At 45.7% G+C, this 21604-nt stretch overlaps 1 protein-coding gene across 1 annotated transcript in view; it reads right to left on the reverse strand.

Moving 5' to 3' along the window:
• PARP4 (poly(ADP-ribose) polymerase family member 4) overlaps positions 1-21604 on the reverse strand; it is a 336611-nt gene that overhangs the window by 285290 nt on the left and 29717 nt on the right. The window contains exons 4-6 of the mRNA XM_040422464.1: positions 21267-21330; positions 19899-19992; positions 14624-14722 (exon numbers count right to left, since the gene is read on the reverse strand). Coding sequence (XP_040278398.1) covers positions 14624-14722; positions 19899-19992; positions 21267-21330 — 257 coding nt within the window. The remainder of the gene's footprint in view (positions 1-14623; positions 14723-19898; positions 19993-21266; positions 21331-21604) is intronic.

Raw genomic sequence — 21604 nt, forward strand, 5'->3', positions numbered from 1 at the left:
GACCTACGAAAACTAGCGGACCGCACGAGCGACCTGGAAAATTGTATGGGCGATGTGGAGGAGTCTATCCATCCTCTTAAACGTGATGTTGCTGATTGCACCAGACATATGGATATGCTAGCAGCTAAACAGGACGATTTATAGAATCGGTCACGCTGAAACAATGTGCGTCTAGTGGGTGTACCGGAAAAAGTAGAAGGTACTAACCCCACAGAGTTCTTTGAATCCTGGCTGAAGAATTTGTTCGGGGCAACCACTCTGACGCCCATGTTTGCTGTGGAACGCGCCCACAGGGTGCCGACCCGCCTATTGCCACCGGGTGCACCCCCTAGAACGGTGATTATGAAGATCCTCCATTACAGAGACAGGGACATTATTCTTCGGAGGGCCAGAGAACTGCCTGACATATCTATTAATGGCCACAGAGTGTCACTGTTCCCTGATTATTCCATTGAAGTCCAGAAACGGAGAGCGAAGTTCCTTGATGTAAAAAGGCGACTGAGGACCCTCAACGTCAGCTATTCAATGATCTTCCCTGCAAAACTTCGTGTGGCGGCGATGGGATCCACTATGTTTTTTGAGGATTCTAAAGAAGCCATAAAAATAGTTGGACAGGCACGAACAGCAGCTGCGAGAAGATCGAAGACGGGATGATTCGTGACTGTTGCCTGCGATAGTGCGCATGTAACGTAGTTATTTAAAGGGCAGGGGGTTCACTCCAATTATGCCTTTGTGTTCATTTTTTTTTATTTATATTTACTTGCTGTTATGTTCAGTCTATGGATCCTGCTATTCTACTTTGTGAGCTGTCTATATATTTCCCTTTTTTATTTGGGCAGCAGTAGTCAATAGGGATCTAGGGATATGCTTTCATTATCTATAGCCGAGAGTTTCAGGACAGCTTAAATTGTCTGTAAGTGAGCCTCCTATACCGTTATCTCTGAGGGTAGGAATCTACCTTTATTAAGAGTTCTATAGTTGTTACCTACTGAATAGCTTTTCACTTTGCCGTCGATTTAACTCGCCGCTCCTTGCCGACCCCGGCAGCAGGTGCTTGCTGCTCCCGTGGTACGGACTATTCTGTCCAAGCGGGAACCTGCCGGAGAAGTCGGTACGCACATTGTTAATGTTCCTGGTTCGTTGGGGGGGGAGGGAATTGGTTACTAGACTGTGATTATGAGCTGTCAGGGTTTGCGGTGTCCAGGCGGGGTCTATCATGTGGGTATCCTTAGTCGCCATGTTCGGGGTCTCAATTGTATCTTGGTGATTAGTATCATACAACTGCTATGGCTAACGTGATAAATTTACTTAGCTGGAATGTAAGAGGTATCAAGGATGCGACTAAGAGACGTGCAGTACTTGATTGCATTAGGTCCCAAGGATCGTCCATTTGCTGCATGCAGGAGACGCACCTGCTTAAAGAACAGCTTAATCTACTCACACCTAATTGGGCTAGATACTGCTTCCATGCGACTTACTCCTCCTATGCAAGAGGTGTCAGTATTCTTATCCATAAAAATGTGGCGTTTGAATGCCTCTGACAAAAAGTAGATGAGGATGGACGTTTTGTCTGTCTGTATGGTAAACTTTACCACCACCCCTGTGTCATAATAGGAGTGTATATCCCTCCTCCTTATTCAATGTGCACGATCCGGAAGGTTCTCTCCTTCTATGTAGACTTGCCTGATGTGCCTGTGATAATGTTAGGCGATTTTAATAATGTGACCACACCAGCCTTGGATAGGGTAGATAGGACGGGGGCCGCGGTTGCGGGTGCAGTCACCCCATTCGGGCGCCTTCTAAGGGAAGCAGCCATAGTAGACTTTTGGAAACTACGAAACCCCACAGTCCGAAAATACTCCTGTTACTCCGAGACACATGGTACTTTATCCCGGATCGATTTAATCCTAGGGAATGACAGGATGGGTCACTTTATCCGTGACATAAAATACCTGCCGAGGAAACTCTCAGATCATACCCCAGTGTTAGCCATAGTTGACTTTTTACCGCCCCACTCTTGTGGGGGCCGGCTATGGCCCTTTAACCCGTCCTGGTTGCAGGTCCTAGCAGATGTGACGGACATAGGTGAACAGCTGAAGGAATTCTTTGCACATAACTTACACACGGTATCCAGACTAGTTGTCTGGGATGCCATGAAGGCCTTCCTCAGAGGCATTCTGATAGCGGCGGTTAATAAGATGAAAAACGAAACAAGAGTTCGGACGCAGAAACTACATTTAGAGGTTGAGCTGACGGAAGTGAATTACATTGAACGAGCCACAGCTGAGTGTGCCGGCAAAAATGGGAGGAAGCTCAAAGCAGATTAAATGAGAGGTTACTGTTGAACGCCCAAAATAAACGGTTATTCCAAAAACAATCCTACTATGAGAAGGGGGAGAAGGCAGGCAGGATGTTAGCCATGGTAGCTAGGGCACAGCAACCATCCTCTTATATAGCTTCTTTGCGTAATACTAAGGGGGAGTTGTGTCATAAGACAGAACAAGTCCTAGAGGTTATGCATACCTTTTATTCTTCTCTATATGAATCTAGAATGGATGCGTCGTATAGTGAGTTAGGTGGGTTCCTGAGCGGGCTGGAGCTCCCTACCCTACAAGCCGAGCAAAGAGATCTCATGGATGCCCCGATTACAGTTAAAGAATTAGAACTGGCGCTAAGGGATATGCCAAATAATAAAGCCCCTGGAAGGGATGGCCTGCCGGTAGAAATATATAAACAGTTTGGCCCAGTACTGCTGCCAGAGTTATTGGAAGTGCTTAAAGAAGCTCATGTAGAAGGTAGGTTGCCCACCTCAATGACTGAAGCGGTCATAGTAGTGATCCCGAAACCGGGAAAAGACACTTTGGAACCTGAATCCTATAGACCCATCTCGCTGTTGCAGGTAGATGTCAAAATACTAGCGAAAGTCCTACCAAACCGTCTAAATACAGTGATCACGGACCTCCTTCATACTGATCAAGCGGGCTTCTCACCTAATATGTCTACTGCAGTCAATATTAGGAGACTTTACCTGAATATTCAGGCGGCCCAGGTCCACGCCTTGGATGCGGCGGTCGCGTCCTTGGACGTGGCCAAAGCATTCGACAGCGTGGAATGGCGCTATCTGTGGAAGGTTTTGCAGGTGATGGGGTTTGGGTCTGATTTCATCAAATGGGTGTGAATACTGTATACTGGGCCTAAGGCCAGAGTCAGGGTGAACGGGTGTCAATCGGAACCCTTCGACTTGCATAGGGGAACCAGACAGGGGTGCCCTTTGTCGCCCCTGCTGTTTGCCCTAGCAATAGAACCTCTTGCAGAGGCACTACGAAAGGCGACAAGTGTACAAGGATTACGATACGGAGCCCTGGTGGAGACGGTTGCTCTATATGCTCTTACTATTCTTTTTTGATCAATGGCATGCTTCTCTTCCAGCAGCAATGGCGATTATTAATAGTTTTGGTAGGATGTCTGGTCTAACCATAAATTGGACAAAGTCGGTAGTAATGCCTTTATCTCGGTCAGGAGGGGTGGATGATTCTGCCGTGACGGATTTGCAAATAGTTACATCCTTCAAATACTTAGGAATTCAGATTACGGCTGATAGTAGAGAATTTCAGGACCTGAACTTGACCCCGCTGCTGGATAGGTTTAGGAAGAAGGTTCATGCTTGGATCCGCCTTCCTCTTACATTAGTACTAATTTGATTAAGATGACGCTTATGCCGCTTCACAGCGCTCCGTCCTGGATACCGCAAACTTTTTTCCGCACTGTAAATTCGATCTTCAGAGATCTCATTTGGAAAAAGGGAATTCCTTGCATAAAGCTTTCTACACTAACTAGGCCAAAGACTCAGGGAGGACAAAAAGTCCCGGACCCTGAGATTTATTATTTCGCAGCTCAGATGCAACATATTCGAGGGTGGGGAGACGAGGGTAAGCTGAATACTGCAGGCCGGTTGGTGAAACATCTACTGAAAGGGAAAAGGTTTGCTATCGGCGTTAGAGGATGGTACCTTCCTAAGATTAGGAGTCACTTACCCAATGCTGCGTACAATCCATGAAGTGTGGTGGAAAGCTAGAGGGGTTGCGGGACTTAGTGGTTTTACTCAGTTCACCCCAATTTGGCCAAATCTAATGTATGGAGAATTGAATAAGGTGTCTGCAGTACGGGCATGGAGGCAGTATGGTCTTAATAATGTGCACCAACTGTTCCAAGATGGTACGCTTAAGGAATTTAGTCAATTGCAACGAGAGTTTGCGATTCCGAAAACTCTTTTCTATGTGTATCTACAACTTAGACATGACATTAACTCTCAGGAACGACAGGAGAAGATAGTACCAGCTGCAAAACACGCCATAATAAATCTTGGTACAACGCACGGCACCACTAGTGGTGTAATTTCGCTTCATTACTGGAGTCTTATGGACTCAAAGTGGAAGCAAGCCCCACTGACTCTTTTATGATAAATGGCGAAGAGACATCCCAGATTTGACGGAGGAGGACTGGGAGGCAGTATTAGAGAAATTCCCAGAAGTAGCGCTCAGTGAGGCCCACAGAGTATCCCAACTATTTCTTCTGCATCGAGTCTATAGGACCCCGAGGTTGCTAAAGAAAATGGGATATAGGGTAGACGATCTATGTGCTCGCTGTGGGACACCCAATGCAGATTTTATCCATCTCATGTGGAACTGCCCGCGACTAAGACGATATTGGCTAGATGTGATAGCACTTATTGTGGATATATCTGAGGTCCACCTGGAGCCGTCTGCTCTAGTGTGTATACTCGGTATACTTAAGACACTCCCAATAGTGGCAGAACTGAAAATCGCATCCTCCGAAAGTGGCGGAATTGGTGGACCGTGTACACAACTTGGTGAAATTAGAAAGTTTTGTATATCAGAAAAGTGGCAACAATAAGAAATTTGATAAGATCTGGTACCCCTGGACTCATCACTATACTCTACTATTATAGGGCTGCCTTGCTGTTAGATTTCTGAATAATGGGAGTAGATAGACTTGTCGATTGGATCTGACAGGGTATGGTGCTGTATTGTATTGTATTCTACTAAGCTAAGATGTATCTATATTCGGCAAGATGCACCCTTTTTCTGTACTGCCTTCTCTTTTACTGAACGATTCCAGTCAGACCTTTTCTTCTACCTTGGAAAATCAGACCTTACTAGCGGAATGCTCCTTTCTATCTGAAATCGTATGCTGCAGGATAATGCTTACATCTCTGAGACCCTAAGAGACTATATATTTTGGATACATAACTAGGCCTGGACGGGATGGCCCTCGGATGCGTTGCAGTGCACTATACACCAAATGGACACCCAAAAAACGGGAAGAATGGACTTTATTCATATCACAGTCTATAGGGGGGGGGGGGTTATTGGGGGGATGGTGGGGTGGGAGGGGTTGGGGGGTTGAAACGGGGGTTGCTTGCCTCTAACTTTTTTGAAAATGTTCTAATACAAATTATTTGAATAAAAAAAGAAAAGAAAACACTAACCCTAGATGTGCAGTGCTCAGCGCTGACCGCGGCACGTGCGATGTATGGGTAGGGAGCTGCCATCCTGGTCCCCACGCTGTTGTGACCGGGACCCAATGGCTGGGACGGCAGCCCGATGCGTTCCTTAGGCATCGTGGCTGCCTTCCCTCTTAGCCTGTGAGATCCAGCCCCCTGGATCTCACAAGCAGGAAGGCTGTAAGTGTATTACAGTGAGTAATACACTTACAGCCAATGCATTACAATACAGATGTATGGTAATGCATTGTACAGGGGATCAGAAACCCCCCAAAAAAAGTTAAAAAAAGGAAAAATAAAGTTTTACACATAAAAAATTAAAAGTTTAAAGTAAAAAAAAGAAAGCGTCCTTTTTCCAAAATTAATGAAAAATATATATTTTTTTAAAATAGGGAAAAAAAGAAAAGTAGACATATTAGATATCGCCGCGTGCGTATTGACCGCTCTATAAAAATATCACATGATCCACCCCGTCAGGTGAACGCCGTAAAAAAAAAAAAAAAAAAAAAAAAACAGTGCCAAACAGACATTTTTTTGTCACCTTTTGTCACAAAAAATAGGATTTTATGTGCTTGCCTGTAAAATCCTTTTCTCGGTGAGAATGGCTGCTTCAACTAGGAGGCGACACTAGGCAAAAAAAGTGTTAGCTCCTCCTCTCAGCTATATCCCTCCTGCATACGCTGAGCTAATCAGTTTGTACAAAAGCAGTAGGAGCAGCCAGGAGAAGCCAACAGAAACGAATTGTATGAATAGAGCTGGAGATGGGTCAGAACCAAGAACAGGTGGGACCCACCAAAAAGAACCAACAATGTACTTACTGGTTGGGTGCTGTGTCCCCAATGAACTCAGCGTGAAAAGGATTTCACAGGTAAGCACAAAAAATCCTATTTTCTCGCTCGTATCATTGGGGGACATAGGAGACCATGGAACGTTCCAAAGCAGTACCATGGGGAGGGAATAAAAGACTAGAACAAATCTAAGGCTGGTTATAAGGCCCCGCACAGAAATGCGGGGAAAGGATGCACAGGAACCCTGAATAGGACAGGAAGAGCATGAATCAGGAAGGCCAGCCAGAGAGCGTAGAACGTACGGCATCTTAGACTGGGCAAAAAGAGGAAAACCCAGTTAAATGAAACCCAAGGGCTCAAGAGGCTTCAGAAGATATGGATAGCAGCACATAATATCCACAAGGATAAGCATGTCTGACGACTGAAGATGATGTGCAGAAGGTACTTCCGGATACCGAGGACCACAGAATTGCTGTGGGGACCTGGACTGGAAAACCAGGATGTCTTGCATGGCAATAGGCCCCATGGAAAACCAAGAGGTGTGTAAGTATTAGGATGGGATACTTCAACCCAGGAAAAAAATGGGAAAACTGGAAGGAATTACTGGGCAACTGGCAGAGAACTAGTCCTGTAGGGCAGTGTTTCCCAACCAGTGTGCCTCCAGCTGTTGCAAAACTACAACTCCCAGCATGCCCGCACAGCCAAAGGCTGTCCGGGCATGCTGGGAGTTGTAGTTTTGCAACAGCTGGAGGCACACTGGTTGGGAAACACTGCTGTAGGGATCTCCCAGTTATGTGAGGAAACCCCTGTGGGCCAATTTGTAAAAAAAATAGCAAGTAGCCACTCCCTTGTAAAGAATACAGCACGAGAAGAGACTAAAACATTATGGAATATGATCACTCATCAAGACAGAGATAAGGGATGGCCAAGGGGGACAACAAGCCCAAACGGGAACCAATCAGAGGTAGAAAATGAAAAACCATAGACAAATGGGGAGTATATCTGTAAAGAATAAATCAAGGCAACTGGACTTACTGTAGATTTCTTGAAAACGTTTTACTCATTCTTCCAACGAGCTTTCTCAATTCTAAATTGAGAAAGCTCGTTGGAAGAACGAGTGAAACGTTTTCAAGAAATCTACAGTAAGTCCAGTTGCCTTGATTTATTCTTTACAGATATACCATGACCTAGATAAATGCGAACCTTCACAGACAAATGGGGAATAGTCTAAGAGGAAAAGACTGTGTCCCTGGGGATCAATAGCATCCCAGCCGTGCAGCAGAGAGCAATGCGGCAGAACAGTGCTGCCAAAGCAACCTCTGCCACTGGACGAAAGGAAGATTGCGAGTGATGCTGGAACCAGGACCATATAATGACTGGCATTAGACAGCCTGAGGAAACTGAGGAAACTGAGCAAACACACTCCTTAAAGAGAGCAGGCTACAATACATGAGAGAGAGCACATACACTTGCCGGAATACACTCATGGAAGCCGATCCAAAAAGGTAAGGATCGCAGAATACATCTCTGCTTAAAAAGTAAACGCCGCCTAAGGAGCAGGTACTGTGGAAGACAGATGCCCCCAGAGCCGTAGAGGCTTGTCGTGAGACTTCTAACAAGAAAAGCTTCTTGATACTGCACAAACTGCATGGGTCAGGCAGACCCAACTGCAGGCTGAAGAACAAAAATATCATAGTGATAGGTAGAAGCAAAGCTGACACCAAAAATATCGGAGGTGTGTAGATTCGTCAGAGACCATCTACTGTCACCGTGTAGCGACTCTGCCTGAAGTTGACAATGCGGTCATCAGCGGAATGCACAGATTAATCTGAGATAGGAGAAACACTTCTCCAGGAGAGAATGTGATGACTATGTCTGACGTCACAAAAACACCAGAGAAAATCTGGACATATAAGAAAAAATAGTCCAGGCGTTCAAGAACACTAAGAATCCAACCTCAGGAATATGGAAACTGGCCAGGTAGACAGAAACATAATCTGGGGGGGAAGCGCAATTACTCGTCTTGCGGAGGGGCATAATGTCGAAAGGGTGTTACGTTCCAGCAACTAAACATCTATCAGCATTGACAACATGTGACAGCACCATAGTCCCATCCGGTGAGGGGGGAAAAGTAGCTGATGCATATTATGTGCTCTGAATAGGTGTGTCCCCTACATAAGGACATGTCAAATCTATTACTCATCTCTTAAAAGAGGCAGTGTTGATGGTGTCACAGCGTCAACAGTTAGCGCCAATGTCCCACTTGAAATGAGAACCATGTGGTAGACCAATGTCATAGAAGCTACCGCATACAGAGCCAGTTCAGAAACATGGAACGGAACAGAAGGCAATGTGCTAGAAACCACAGGACCATATCCAGTGTAAATGCAAGAGAGGAGGAAAGCAACGCGGGTGCCACCATGGGTTGCAGGGGGAACGTAAGCCCCGAGCCTAAAAAAGGAAACCACACAGTGGTAGACAAGGCATTTAGGGCTAAGGCAAATTCTAGACCTGAGAATGGGGCCAGACAGAAGTAACCACAGGAATTAGTGCTGGCGCAATACTCCACCTGAGGAGGAGGTCATACCATAGAAGTCATAGTATATGGTGATAGCACCATACTCCACCTGATGAGGAGACCATACAGAAGGAGCCATGGTATGTAGTACTAACGCAAATACTCCACCCAAGGGGGAGATTGTTCAGTAGAGCTATGGCATGGAGTGCTAACACAAATCCTTCCCCTGAGAAGAAGCCCATACAGATAGTAACCACTGAAACAAGGGCTAGCGCAATACCTGAGAAGGCCATACAGTAGTAGCCATGATATGTAGTGCTAGCGTAAATACTCCCCCTGAGAAGGAGACTATACTGTAGTAGCCACAAAAGCCAAAGTCAGGATAGACACACCACATGGGAAGGAGGCCCTCTACGATCTCCAGTGCTAGAGTAAATACTCCACCTGCAGAAGAGGACATACAGTAGTAGCCATGGAATGGAGTGCTAGCCTAAATACGCCACCTCAAAAGGAGGAGAGCTATAAGTGAAAACAGTATTCAGAACCACCGAATTCTCTTCTAGGGCAGATATACCACCAATGTAGTGTGGAGTCCCACTGGGACTTTAGGCGGTGTTGTGGTGACACACCCTGGGAGGATAAGGACTGCCAAGTCGGCACTCAAAACCAACAACCAAAAATGAAGGGGATAATGCGGTAGTAGCTGCAGCATCCAGTGGTTGCGCCCGTATTCCGCTTGTGGGGGAGAACCGTGTAATACGTGTAATAGGTACCGTCTCTTGGCATACAGCGCCCCCGTGGAAGAGGAAGAATATTAAAGGAAATATAGTACCTAGTGCTGTGTCGTAGTAGACATAGTATCCAATTGTGGTTCAATTACTTCAATTACTTCATGTGAATACTGAACCTGTGGGAGTAGGTAACGCAGGATATACTATCCAGTAATAGAGCAATTACTTTGCCTATGGAAGGGGGTAATGCAATTGGCTGTGCCGTATCCAGTGGTCGTGCAATTATGCCACCTATGAAGGGAGGTAATGCGACAGGCTGTATAGTATACAGTGGTTGTACAATTACTCCGCCTATGAAGGGGGCAAATGCGACCGGCTAAACAGTATGCAGTGGTAGTGCGGTTACTCCACCTATAGAGGGGGTAATGCGACAGACTGTACAGTATGCAGTGGTAGTGCGATTAGACCACCTATGGAGGGGGTAATACAACAGGCTGTACAGTATGCAGTGGTAGTGCGATTACGCCACCTATGGAGGGGGGTAATGCGACAGGCTGTACAGTATCCAGTGGTTGTGCAATTACTGTACGCCTCCTATGGAGGGGGGTAATGCGACAGGCTGTACAGTATCCAGTAGTCGTGCAATTACGACGCCTATGGAGGGGGGTAATGAGACAGGCTGTACAGTATGCAGTGGTAGTGCATTTACACCACCTAAGAGAGAGGGGGCAATGCTACAAAGTGTTAGGCATCCAGTGCTAATTACTCCACCCGAGGAGTGAGTAACACAACAGGATGCACAGTATACGTGGGTAGTGCAATTAGTCCATCTATGGATGGAAGGTCATATGACGTAACGCACGGTATAAATTGGTAGTGCTATTACTCCATCTATGGGAGGAGGGGAATATGGATGTACGGATGTACAGCAACCAGTGGTAGTGCAACTACTCCACTTAAAGAAGGGGGAACACGACAGGATGCACAGCGCCAGTGGGTGTCCGTGGAAGGGAGGTTGCATGAAAAACATCCAGTGGACTTGTTGCAGGGAGGTGCAACAGTAACCGCATGAGGGGGAGCGCACATGCACCACCTTAGAGGGGGTTAATTCTGCAACAGACACCACACTCAGCACTTGATAGTGCCAGGGGTACTTATTTATTTATTTTAATATAAACATATAGTCGTGTATTTGAAAACTGACAATCAAATCAAACAGTCATCTTATCCCGCAAAAAAAGAGCCCCTACCTAAGACAATCACCCAAAAAAAAAAAAAAAACTATGGCTCTCAGAAAAAGGCAACACAAAAACAAGATTTGATTCTGTTCAAACGGCTTTTACTGTGTGAAACTTAACAAAAAAAAAATGATAGACATATTAGGTATCGCCGCGTCCGTAACAACCTGCTCTATAAAAATATCACATAAGATGGCCCCTCAGGTAAATGCTGTAAAAAGAAAATAATAAAGAAATATATGCCAAAACAGACATTTTTTGTCACCTTGCCTCACAAAAATGGCACCCGTAAACCAATCCATCAAAATCTGCGCTCCAAAAGCCATATGGCTCTCTTTCCGTCCTGCCATGTGCCCCACAGCAGTTTACCACCACATATGGGGTGTTGTCGTATTCAGGAGAAAATGGGTAACAAATTATGGGGTGCTGTAAAAATGAAAAGTTTGGGGCTAAAGCAACATTTTATTGAAAGAAATTTTCACAGCCAAGCGTTTCCAAATTCCGTAAAACGCTTAGTGGGTCAAAGTGCTCAGTACCACCTTAATATATTCTTTAAGAGGTGTAGTTTTCAAAATGGGGTCACTTTTTGAGGGTTTCCACTGTAGGGGTACATCAGGGTCTTTTCAAATACAAAATGGTGCCTAAAAACCATACTAGCAAAATCTGTCTCCAAAATCCATATGGCGCTCTTTTCCTTCTGACCACTTCCATGTGCCCATAGAGCAGTTTACCACTACATATGGGGTATTTTATGTAAACTGCTGAATCAGAGTAATGTATATTGAGGTTTATTTTGTTGTTAACCCTTGCTGTGTTGCAAAAAAAAATTGATTAACATGAAAAATCTGCAAAAATAATTAAATTTTTTAAATTTCACCTCCATTTTCCTTTAATTCTTGTGGAACACCTCAAGGGTTAACAAACTTTGTAACATCAGTTTTGAATAATTTGAGGGGTGTAGTTTCTAAAATGGGGTCATTTATGGGTGGTTTCCATTATATAAGCCCCTCAAAATCACTTTATATCTGAATTGGTGCTTAAAAAAATTGTTTGGGAAATTTTTTAAAAATTTGAAAAATTGCTTTTAAAATTCTAAGCCTAACGTCCTAAAAAAATAAAATGACATTTACAAAATTACGGCAACATAAAACAGACATATGGGGAATGTTGATTGATAAAAATTTTATGAGGTATTACTATCTGGCTTAGACCCCCTGCACACGAACGTGTGCACCCCGTGGTCGTGCTGCGGCCCGCAAAATGCGGGCCGCAATGCACGAACACAGTCCGTGGGGCAGCCACAGCGGATTGCGGACCCATTCACTTGAATGGGTCCGCGATCCGGCCATTATGCAAGATAGGACATGTTCTATTTTGTTGCGGAACGGAAGTACGGGACAAAACCCCACGGAAGCACTCCGTAGTGCTTCCGTAGGGTTCCGTTCCGTGCTTCCGTTCCGCATCACCGGATTTGCGGACCCATTCAAGTGAATGGGTCCGCACCCGTGATGCGGAATGCCCACCGAACGGCACCCGTGTATTGCGGATCCGCAAATGTGGTCCGCAATACGGCAACGGGGTGCACACGTTCGTGTGCAGGGGGCCTTAGAGGTGGAGAAATTCAAATTTAGAAAATTGCTAGGAAATGCCCCCATTGTCTGATAGGTGTGGGTCCCACTTCTGGAACCCGCACCTACAATGAGAACGGAGCGGGGAAATCAACGGAAGGCGCACTGCGCAGCCGCTCTCCATTCATTTCTATATTACCGTCTGACCTATAGAAATGAATGGGAGCAGGTGCCATGCGTGCGCGGTGCGCTCCCTTTCACTTCTATGAGAGCAACGCTTGGTGGTGGACGGACCCCGGAAAATCCGGGGTCCTCCATCCACAGCTCTCCCCGCTCTGTTCTCCTTGTAGGTGCGAGTCCCAGAGGTGGGACCCGCACCTATCAGACAATGGGGGCATATCCTAGCGCAGTGGTGGGCAAACTTTTTTGTCAACTGAGCCATATATCGCCAAAACCACGATTGAAATTTCTTTCGAGAGCCACATTTTTAAAACCTAAAATATTGCGTCAACAGTACCAGTGAGGACTATTAGGGGTCATGCACACGACCGTGTGCCCGCCGTTCCCATATTGCAGGCCACTTACGGCGGGTCAGCAATACACGGGCACTGGCCGTGTGCAGCCCGCATCAAGGACCCATTCACTTCAATGGGTCCAGGATCCGGGATATGAGTGCTACAGAGTGCTTCCGTGGTGCTTCTGGCTGTGCCTCCGCACCGCAAAAAGGTAGCGCATGCACTACTTTTTTGCGGTGCGGAGGCACAGCCAGAAGCACCACGGAAGCACACTGTAGCACTCATATCCCGGATCCTGGACCCATTGAAGTGAATGGGTCCATGATGCGGGCTGCACACGGCCGTGTGCAGCCCGCATCATGGGCCCATTCACTTCAGCATGCGCTACTTTTTTGCGGTGCGGGCAGTCGGATGCAGATCGCGAACCCCATTCAAGTGAATGGGTCCGCGATCCTCATGCAGCTGCCCCATGGTCTGTGTCCGTGCATTGCGGACCGCTATTTGCGGTCCGCAGCACAGGCACGGCGCCCTTACATTCGTGGGCATGAGCCCAGAGTGTGTTTTTGAATACTTTTATATGTACTTTCTTTTATTTGGATCTTGATTATTATTTCATTTTATCTTTATCATTTTTTACTTTTATTAAACTTGTCTGCAGATGTGGATGTAATGCGGATGACGCACTTATGGGGGATGTAATGTGGATGACGCACTTATGGGGGATATCTGTGGATGACGCACTTATGGGGGATATCTGTGGATGACGCACTTATGGGGGATATCTGTGGATGACGCACTTATGGGGGATATCTGTGGATGACGCACTTATGGGGGATATCTGTGGATGACGCACTTATGGGGGATATCTGTGGATGACGCACTTATGGGGGATATCTGTGGATGACGCACTTATGGGGGATATCTGCGGATGACACATATATAGCATAAGATGCTATGTATGTGCCCTCCACAGATATCCCCCATAAGTGCCCTCCACAGATATCCCCCATAAGTGCCCTCCACAGATATCCCCCATAAGTGCCCTCCAGTAAGTAAAGTAATGTATTAGTGGGGGGAAGGGAGGAGGCAGGGACACTTGCGGCGGGGCCGGTGCAGTGCCCGGCGCTGTGCACACACCGGGGGCAGCTCCTACCTTTCTGCTGCAGGACATTTCGCTCCTCCTGAGCGGCGGCCTCTTCACCACTCCTCACATGGCCGCTGCCCGCCCTTCTGCTGCTGTGTGGAGTGTGCACAGCGTGACATCTCACCCTCCGTCATGCGCCTCCTTCCCCGCCTGCCTGCTTCATTCATAAAGTGGAAGGAGCAGACAGACGGGGCAGGAGGCGCATGACGGACATTTTGCAAGCAGCTTGAGCGGCGCGATATGGCTGCGCGGCCGCCCACCCGCCAGCCCGAACCAAAGAGCCGCATTCAAGGATCAAAAGAGCCGCTTGTGGCTCGCGAGCCGCACTTTGCCGACCACTGTCCTAGCGATATGCCCCCATTGTCTGTGATGGAACTACCCCTTTAAGGTGAAAAGTGGCTCTGTAGTGAAGGGATTAAGACTTGCTGTACTAAATCCTCATATTAGCCGCCTCTAGAAAAAATAAAGCTTCCTGCAGGTCGATTGCTATGACTATTAAAATGGAAATCCATCAGATAACTGCAAATAATTTTTCGCACCACCAATTGTTTGTTAGTGGTTTAGATAACAGTTTCATGTAAATTGGTAATACCATACCTCAGATGTGTTAGGAAGACCACAGACAGTAGATACCCTAAATGGAAAGGGATCCTGTCTGCTAAAGCAAAGTAGTTCAACAACTGCATATTCTTTATCCTGAAAAATAAAGATATAAACATTAAAGAGTCACTGTAATTTCACACTATTTCATTTAATAGGGAATGGTGTAACTAGAAAATTTCTAAATCACTTCATTTATAGGGGTTTTCCTATCCTCAAGATAAGTCATCAGTATCTGATTAGTGGAAGTCAGACACTCGGGACCCCCGCCGATCAGCTGTGTAAGAAAGCACTGGTGCTCCTGTGAGCACTGTGGCCTTTTCGCAGCTCACCAAGCACAGTGCTGTACACTGTATAGTGGCTGTGCTTGGTATTGCAGCTCATCCCCATTTATTTCAATGGGGCTGAGCACAATGCCAAGCACAGCCACTATGCAATGTTCGGCAATGTGCTTGGTAAGCATGGATAAGGCCGCGGCGCTCACAGTGCCAATGCTTTCTCACACAGCTGATCTCTGGGGTCCCAAGTGTCTTGATGATAGGTCATCAGTATCAAAATCTCAGAAAACCCCTTTAAAAAATATGCCTGCATACATCTGAAAAAAAAAGCTGTATGTCATGGCCACTAGGGGTCTCACTTCTAACTAATTTGCAGTCCACTGCCAGGCAAGATCCATCTCTGGTAACAGAGACACAGAAGACAGCTGACAGGAAGTAAGGGTGTGTCAGAGCTACCTGAGATCCTGATAAAAGAACTGCTTCTGAAGATCAAAGGAGCCTCCTGCCTTTCTTTAAGGCTCCATTCACACGTCCGTGGTGTGTTGCGGATCCGCAACACACCCGCCCGGCACTCCTATAGAAATGCCTATTCTTGTCCGCAGCTGCAGACAAGAATAGGACATGTTCTATCTTTTGTGGAGCTGCGGACCCGAAGATCGGGGCCGCGCTCCGCAAATGCGGATGCAGACAGCACACTGTGTGCTGTCCGCATCCATTCCGTCCCCATAGAAAATGAATAGGTCCGCACCCGTTCCGCAAAATTGCGGAACGGATGCGGACCCATTTGCGGACGTGTGAATGGAGCCTAAGGCTGAGTTCACATCACATTTTTGTCTTATGCGTAACATACATAAAACGTATACGTTACGGATGCCTCAGTGGCATTGTAAGTAAAAAAGTATATATTTCCATATATGTTTTTTACTGGACGCTGCAGCATGCAAAAGCGTAGTGTAGAAAAGTGTACTACGCTTTTAAAACCTTTTTTCCCAAAATATACATTAAATGTAAGGCAAAAACATTATTTAAACCCGGCCTAATGCCTTATTCATACGTCAGTGTTTTGGTCAGTTATTCTCATCAGTGATTGTGAGCTAAAACCAGGATTGGAGCCTATGCTGGGATAAGGTTTCATGGAAAGATCTGCACCTGTTCTGTGTTGTTTTTGCTCACTATCACTGATGGAAAACACTGATGAATTAGGCATAAGTAATATTTCCCCCCTGTTTATCTGTTCTGTCAGCTCCAGAGATGAAAACAAACATAGTGGGAGGTAAGGGAAAGGACAACACAGCAGTACAGTGCTGGCAGATTTTACAGAACGGAGATGCCCCTACTTGTGAGAGAAATGTATATAGCTGTGCAGCTGAAGAGGGGAATAATTAGGCTGAAAAAGACATTAGGGAAGCCCAAAAGACCTATTCCTTCACAGTTATGATTGTACAAACTTGTTTTGAAAACTCATGAATGCTTTAAAAGGGGTTGTCCGCTTTTTACTATTGATGACCTATCCTCAGGGTAGGTCATCAATATCTGATCGGCGGGGGGCTGACTCCCAAAAGCCCTGCCGATCAGCTGTTTGAAGAGACGGCAGTGCTTGTATGAGTGCTGCCTTCTCTGCTCTGTTTACCTGCTTGCTGAAGCAATTGCAGTGGTGAGCAAGTGTAATTACAAGTATTCACTTCTATAGGATGGCTCTGTCTGTTCAAGTAAACACTACAGAGCCGTCCCATAGAAATGAATGGGGACGCCATGCTTGTAATTACACCTGCTCACCACTGCAATTGCTGCGGCGAGCAGGTAAACAGAACAGAGAAGGCAGTATTCATATGAGTGCTCCCTTCTCTTCAAACAGCTGATCTTCAGGGGTGCTGAGAGTTGGACCCCCGCCGATCTGATATTGATGACCTATCCTGAGGATAAGTCATCAATAGTAAAAAGTGGACAACCCCTTTCAAGGGCTTCTGTCAGCCCACTAAACCGTTTTTGTTTTTTTTTGTTTAATAATAATCCCTACACTGCGATCTCTGCATACATAAGTAAAATAATAATTTTCGTTCAGTAGAATTTGATAAAACGCTATTTTTATAATATGTAAATTACCTTGCTACCAGCAAGTAGGGCGGCTACTTGCTGGTAGCAGCCGCATCCTCCGATCGTAATGACGCCCCCTCCGCATTGTGATTGACAGGGCCAGGGAACGGAATCGTTCTCTGCTGGCCCTGCCTGTTTTCATTCAATATCTGGCGCCTGCGCCGCGGCCGTACCTATCTTCAATCTGCGCAGGCGCACTGAGAGGCGGCCACTCACTCGGCCGCTCCATCCTCAATGCGCCTGCGCCGATGACGTCACATCTACACCCGGCGCAGGCGCATTGAGGAGCGAGCGGCCGAGTGAGTGGCCGCCTCTCAGTGCGCCTGCGCAGATTGAAGATAGGTACGGCCGCGGCGCAGGCGCCAGATATTGAATAAAAACAGGCAGGGCCAGCAGAGAACGATTCCGTTCCCTGGCCCTGTCAATCACAATGCGGAGGGGGCGTCATTACGATCGGAGGATGCGGCTGCTACCAGCAAGTAGCCGCCCTACTTGCTGGTAGCAAGGTAATTTACATAATATAAAAATAGCGTTTTATCAAATTCTACTGAACGAAAATTATTATTTTACTTATGTATGCAGAGATCGCAGTGTAGGGCTTATTATTAAACAAAAAAAAAAAAAAAACGGTTTAGTGGGCTGACAGAAGCCCTTTAAAGGGTTTCTATCACCTCGTTTTGACATAATTAGCTATCAGACACTAGCGATCCACTAGTGTCTGCTCTACCAAACAATGCTATTATAATACCTTTGTGTGCAGCAGTTTGCCTAAAAAACGAACTTTTATTGATATGCTAATGAGCCTCTAGGTGCTATGGGGGCGTCTTTTCAGCACCTAGAGGCTCGGTCTACTCACACAAAATGCCGCCCAGCGCGTCCCTCCAGCCCGCCCATCTCCTCTGGAATGCGATCCTCCCACTGAGCCAGCGGACGAATTCTCGCGCCTGCGCCGTGCGCGTCTGTATTCGGCGCAGGCGCAGTGAATGTCTGACGGCTCCCTGCACAGACATCTCCACTGCGCCTGTGCCGAATACAGATGCGCAGGCGCGAGAATTTGTCCGCTGGCTCAGATGGAGGATGGCATTCAAAAGGAGATGGGTGGGCTTAACGGACGAGCGGGGCGGCATACAATGTGAGTAGACCGAGCCTCTAGGTGATGAAAAGACGCCCCCATAGCACCTAGAGGCTCATTAGCATATTAATAAAAGTTTGTTTTTTAGGCAAACAGCTGCACACAAAGGTATTATAATAGCATTGTTTGGTAGAGCAGACACTAGTGGATCGCTAGTGTCTGATAGCTAATTATGTCAAAACGAGGTGATAGAAACCCTTTAAGGCATGTCAGGAAAGAACTATAGATCTATTTATTACAAAATCAGTTTTGGACTAGAATAAGTTGGTCACAGGCATTTACCCGTATTTTTCGCCCTATAAGACGCACCCCCCCCTCAAAAGTGGGGGGGAAATAGCAGTGCGTCTTATGGGGCGAATGCTGCATTTTTCAGATTTTTCAATGATACGCCGCGATGCCGCGCGGCGGGTGTATCAGCTGAGAGGGAAGAGGGGCTGGGGGCCGGCATCTGCTTTTATAATGACAGCGGGGCCCGTGCAGTGACTGTATTCTACTACACGGGCCCCGCTCACTGTATATAATCTTATCTATAATTGTAGGCATTGTTAATATATAAAAGTTCAAGGTAATCAGCGCCTGTATACCGTACTTACAAGTGCTCGTAGCAGAGACGAGGGAGGAGGCAGGCCGGGAGGACGGGCGCTGGCAGCGTGAGTCACTACGTCACGCGCCTGCGCCGCCCACTTTATAAATGAAGCAGGCGGCGTGGGCGCATGACGTAGTGACTCACGCTGCCAGCGCCCGTCCTCCCGGCCTGCCTCCTCCCTCCTCTCTGCTACAAGCGCTTGTAAGTAATACAGGCGCTGTTTACCCTGAACTTTTATATATTAACAATGCCTACAATTATAGATAAGATTATATACAGTGAGCGGGGCCCGTGTAGTAGAATACAGTCACTGCACGGGCCCCGCTGTCATTATAAAATGATGACAGCGACCCCCACCCCCTGTATTGGGGGTCATTCACACCACAGGGACACTATTATGGGGGGGATCTGTGGATGACACATAGCATAAGATGCTATATATGTGTCATCCACAGATCCCCCCCCATAACAGTGTCATCCACAGATCCCCATAACAGTGCCATCCAGAGACCCCAATAAGAGCCATCCAGAGATCCCCCATAACAGTGTCACCCACAGATCCCCTGTAACAGTGTCACCCACAGATCCCCCATAACAGTGTCACCCACAGATCCCCCATAACAGTGTTGCCCACAGATCCCTCATAACAGTGTCGCCCACAGATCCCCATTAGTTCAAAACCCACCAAAAGCACACATTTTGGTTAAAAAAAATTTTTTTCTTATTTTTCTCCTCAAAAACCTAGGTGCGTCTTATGGGCCGGTGCGTCTTATAGGGCGAAAAATACGGTATTTTGAGGGCCTATATTCAAGAACACCTACTCTTTTATAGGCACAAATAGGTAATTTGTGAAATAGCTGAAAATATGTAGAAATAAGGAACTTGCCAGTGGGATTGTGTGCTGCGGAGTCATATATGATCTGTTGTGACTGGGCATTGTCATCGTGTCTAAACCAGGGGCCAACAAAGGATCCTCTGTAAATGGATATTTGCTAAAAACATAGTGCAGTGATATCAATGAAATAATCCAATAATAACACATGGTTAAAACTTTTTAAAAGCTGAGAGGGTGGAAATGTCATTGAATAGTCCAGCAGAGCAGGTTACTGTAGGTTCTTAGGGCTTCTAAACTGTCACATTTATGACCTACAATGTCTCCAAATAATACAAAAAAATATATACTTTTTGGAAATAACAGTATTGTGCCACTTCAGTGTCGTCTGGAATATTGTCATTTTCTCCACTCTCTTCAAATTCGAAATCCTCTTCCAAAGTACTACACAGAGAAACAAATGTTGTTATTGCGTACTTCAATATAACCATATCATCAAAATCTATGACATAACAAAGGTAAATGATTGGTCTTAAGCATGTAAAAATATGTGTTTTCTTTGCTATTGACCCATGAGGGGTCCAAATATGGATTCCAAGATTACACTGTATACTGGAATCATTCCGTGTTCAAGCTTTGTTGAGTATTTACTTGGTTTTGACATCAGCATGCATCATCTTTAGCTATGTTTTATACTATGCTGATTCCTTTTGATTATTTTATTATTTTTAATGTCTGTTTGTCACACAACTGTATTCATGTGGGGATAGATGTTATTTGCCATAAATGATGCTATCTGTTCAATATGCTTTCAATGGTGGTCATTACGACATGTGTGATGTTGATTTGTCATGTTTTGTTTGAAAAAAATGCAATAAATACAATTTTTTTTTAAAGGTAAATGATTGGGGCTAAATCAGTAATAATTTAGGACAGTCCCCTATTATCGACATAATGCTCATTTTAAGGCCCTTGTTTTTATTGTTGTCCATGCTCTTTCCAATTTATCTTGATTTACACGTGCATATGCAGTAAGAAATATTTCCTCGGCTGGTTACGTGGATAAGTCAAATTATAAATTTCAGGAACCTAGATAAAAGCAATCCTATGTTAGCTGAAGGCTGGGTTCACGTCTGCGCTGTGAACTCCAGCAGAAGGACCTACTGGATACCAGCGTGCACAGCTGGATCCTCATTCACTGTAATGGGATCCAGTGGTAATCCAGCTGCTTTCCGGGATATATGCCGACTTTCGGACAGACAAAAATGTTGCGTTAATAGTAACGCTCATTAGCAATGATCTGACGGTGTAAATGTAACGCCGATTACGCGATGAGCGAGGAAAAAGCTCATTCATTAGGTAATTAGATCGTTTGTGCGAACACAAAAATCATTTCCCGGTGGCAGATCGTGCTGTGTAAACACGGTCAGCTGCTGGGAAACAACAGGTCGGTTTGTGGAAGAGCGATGGCATTATCGATCGCTCATCCCCATCTCTTTAGGATATTGCTGCATGTAAATGCAGCGGTCTCCTCCGCCAGTGAGCAGCAGATTGTCGGGAAGAAACGCTTCCTTCCCGAAATCTGCTGTAATATCGCCCCCTGTAAAAGGGAGCAGGAGAGGCCTGTGCAGGAAATTGGGAGGCAAAGACCGGCATGTGCAGGGTGCCTGACACAAGGCACATAGAAGGAGGATACGCAATAAATATTTTTAACATACCTTTCCAGTGTTTCTTTCTTGTTTACGGTTATAAACTTTTCAAGAAATAGATTTTTCTTTTTCTCTGAAAAAATAAATAAATTTCACATTTGATAACTTTAGACATTTTGACTGAAGTCCAGACACTAAAACTTCAAAGATCTATATGATAATCTTAACCACAGAAAGCCACATACATTTGTTGAACAGAATTTGATGTTTATAATAATTACTTTTGAGGTTTGTAACTTATGAAAACTGGGGGCTATCATTGAAAAATAGGATATCCAGGCCAAACATCAACTTTAGATACTGGTTCAACATTTGTTTGTACAATGGTACCACTATTTAGGATCAAT

Source organism: Bufo bufo, chromosome 3 (assembly GCF_905171765.1).
Source record: "Bufo bufo chromosome 3, aBufBuf1.1, whole genome shotgun sequence".
NCBI lineage: Eukaryota > Metazoa > Chordata > Amphibia > Anura > Bufonidae > Bufo > Bufo bufo.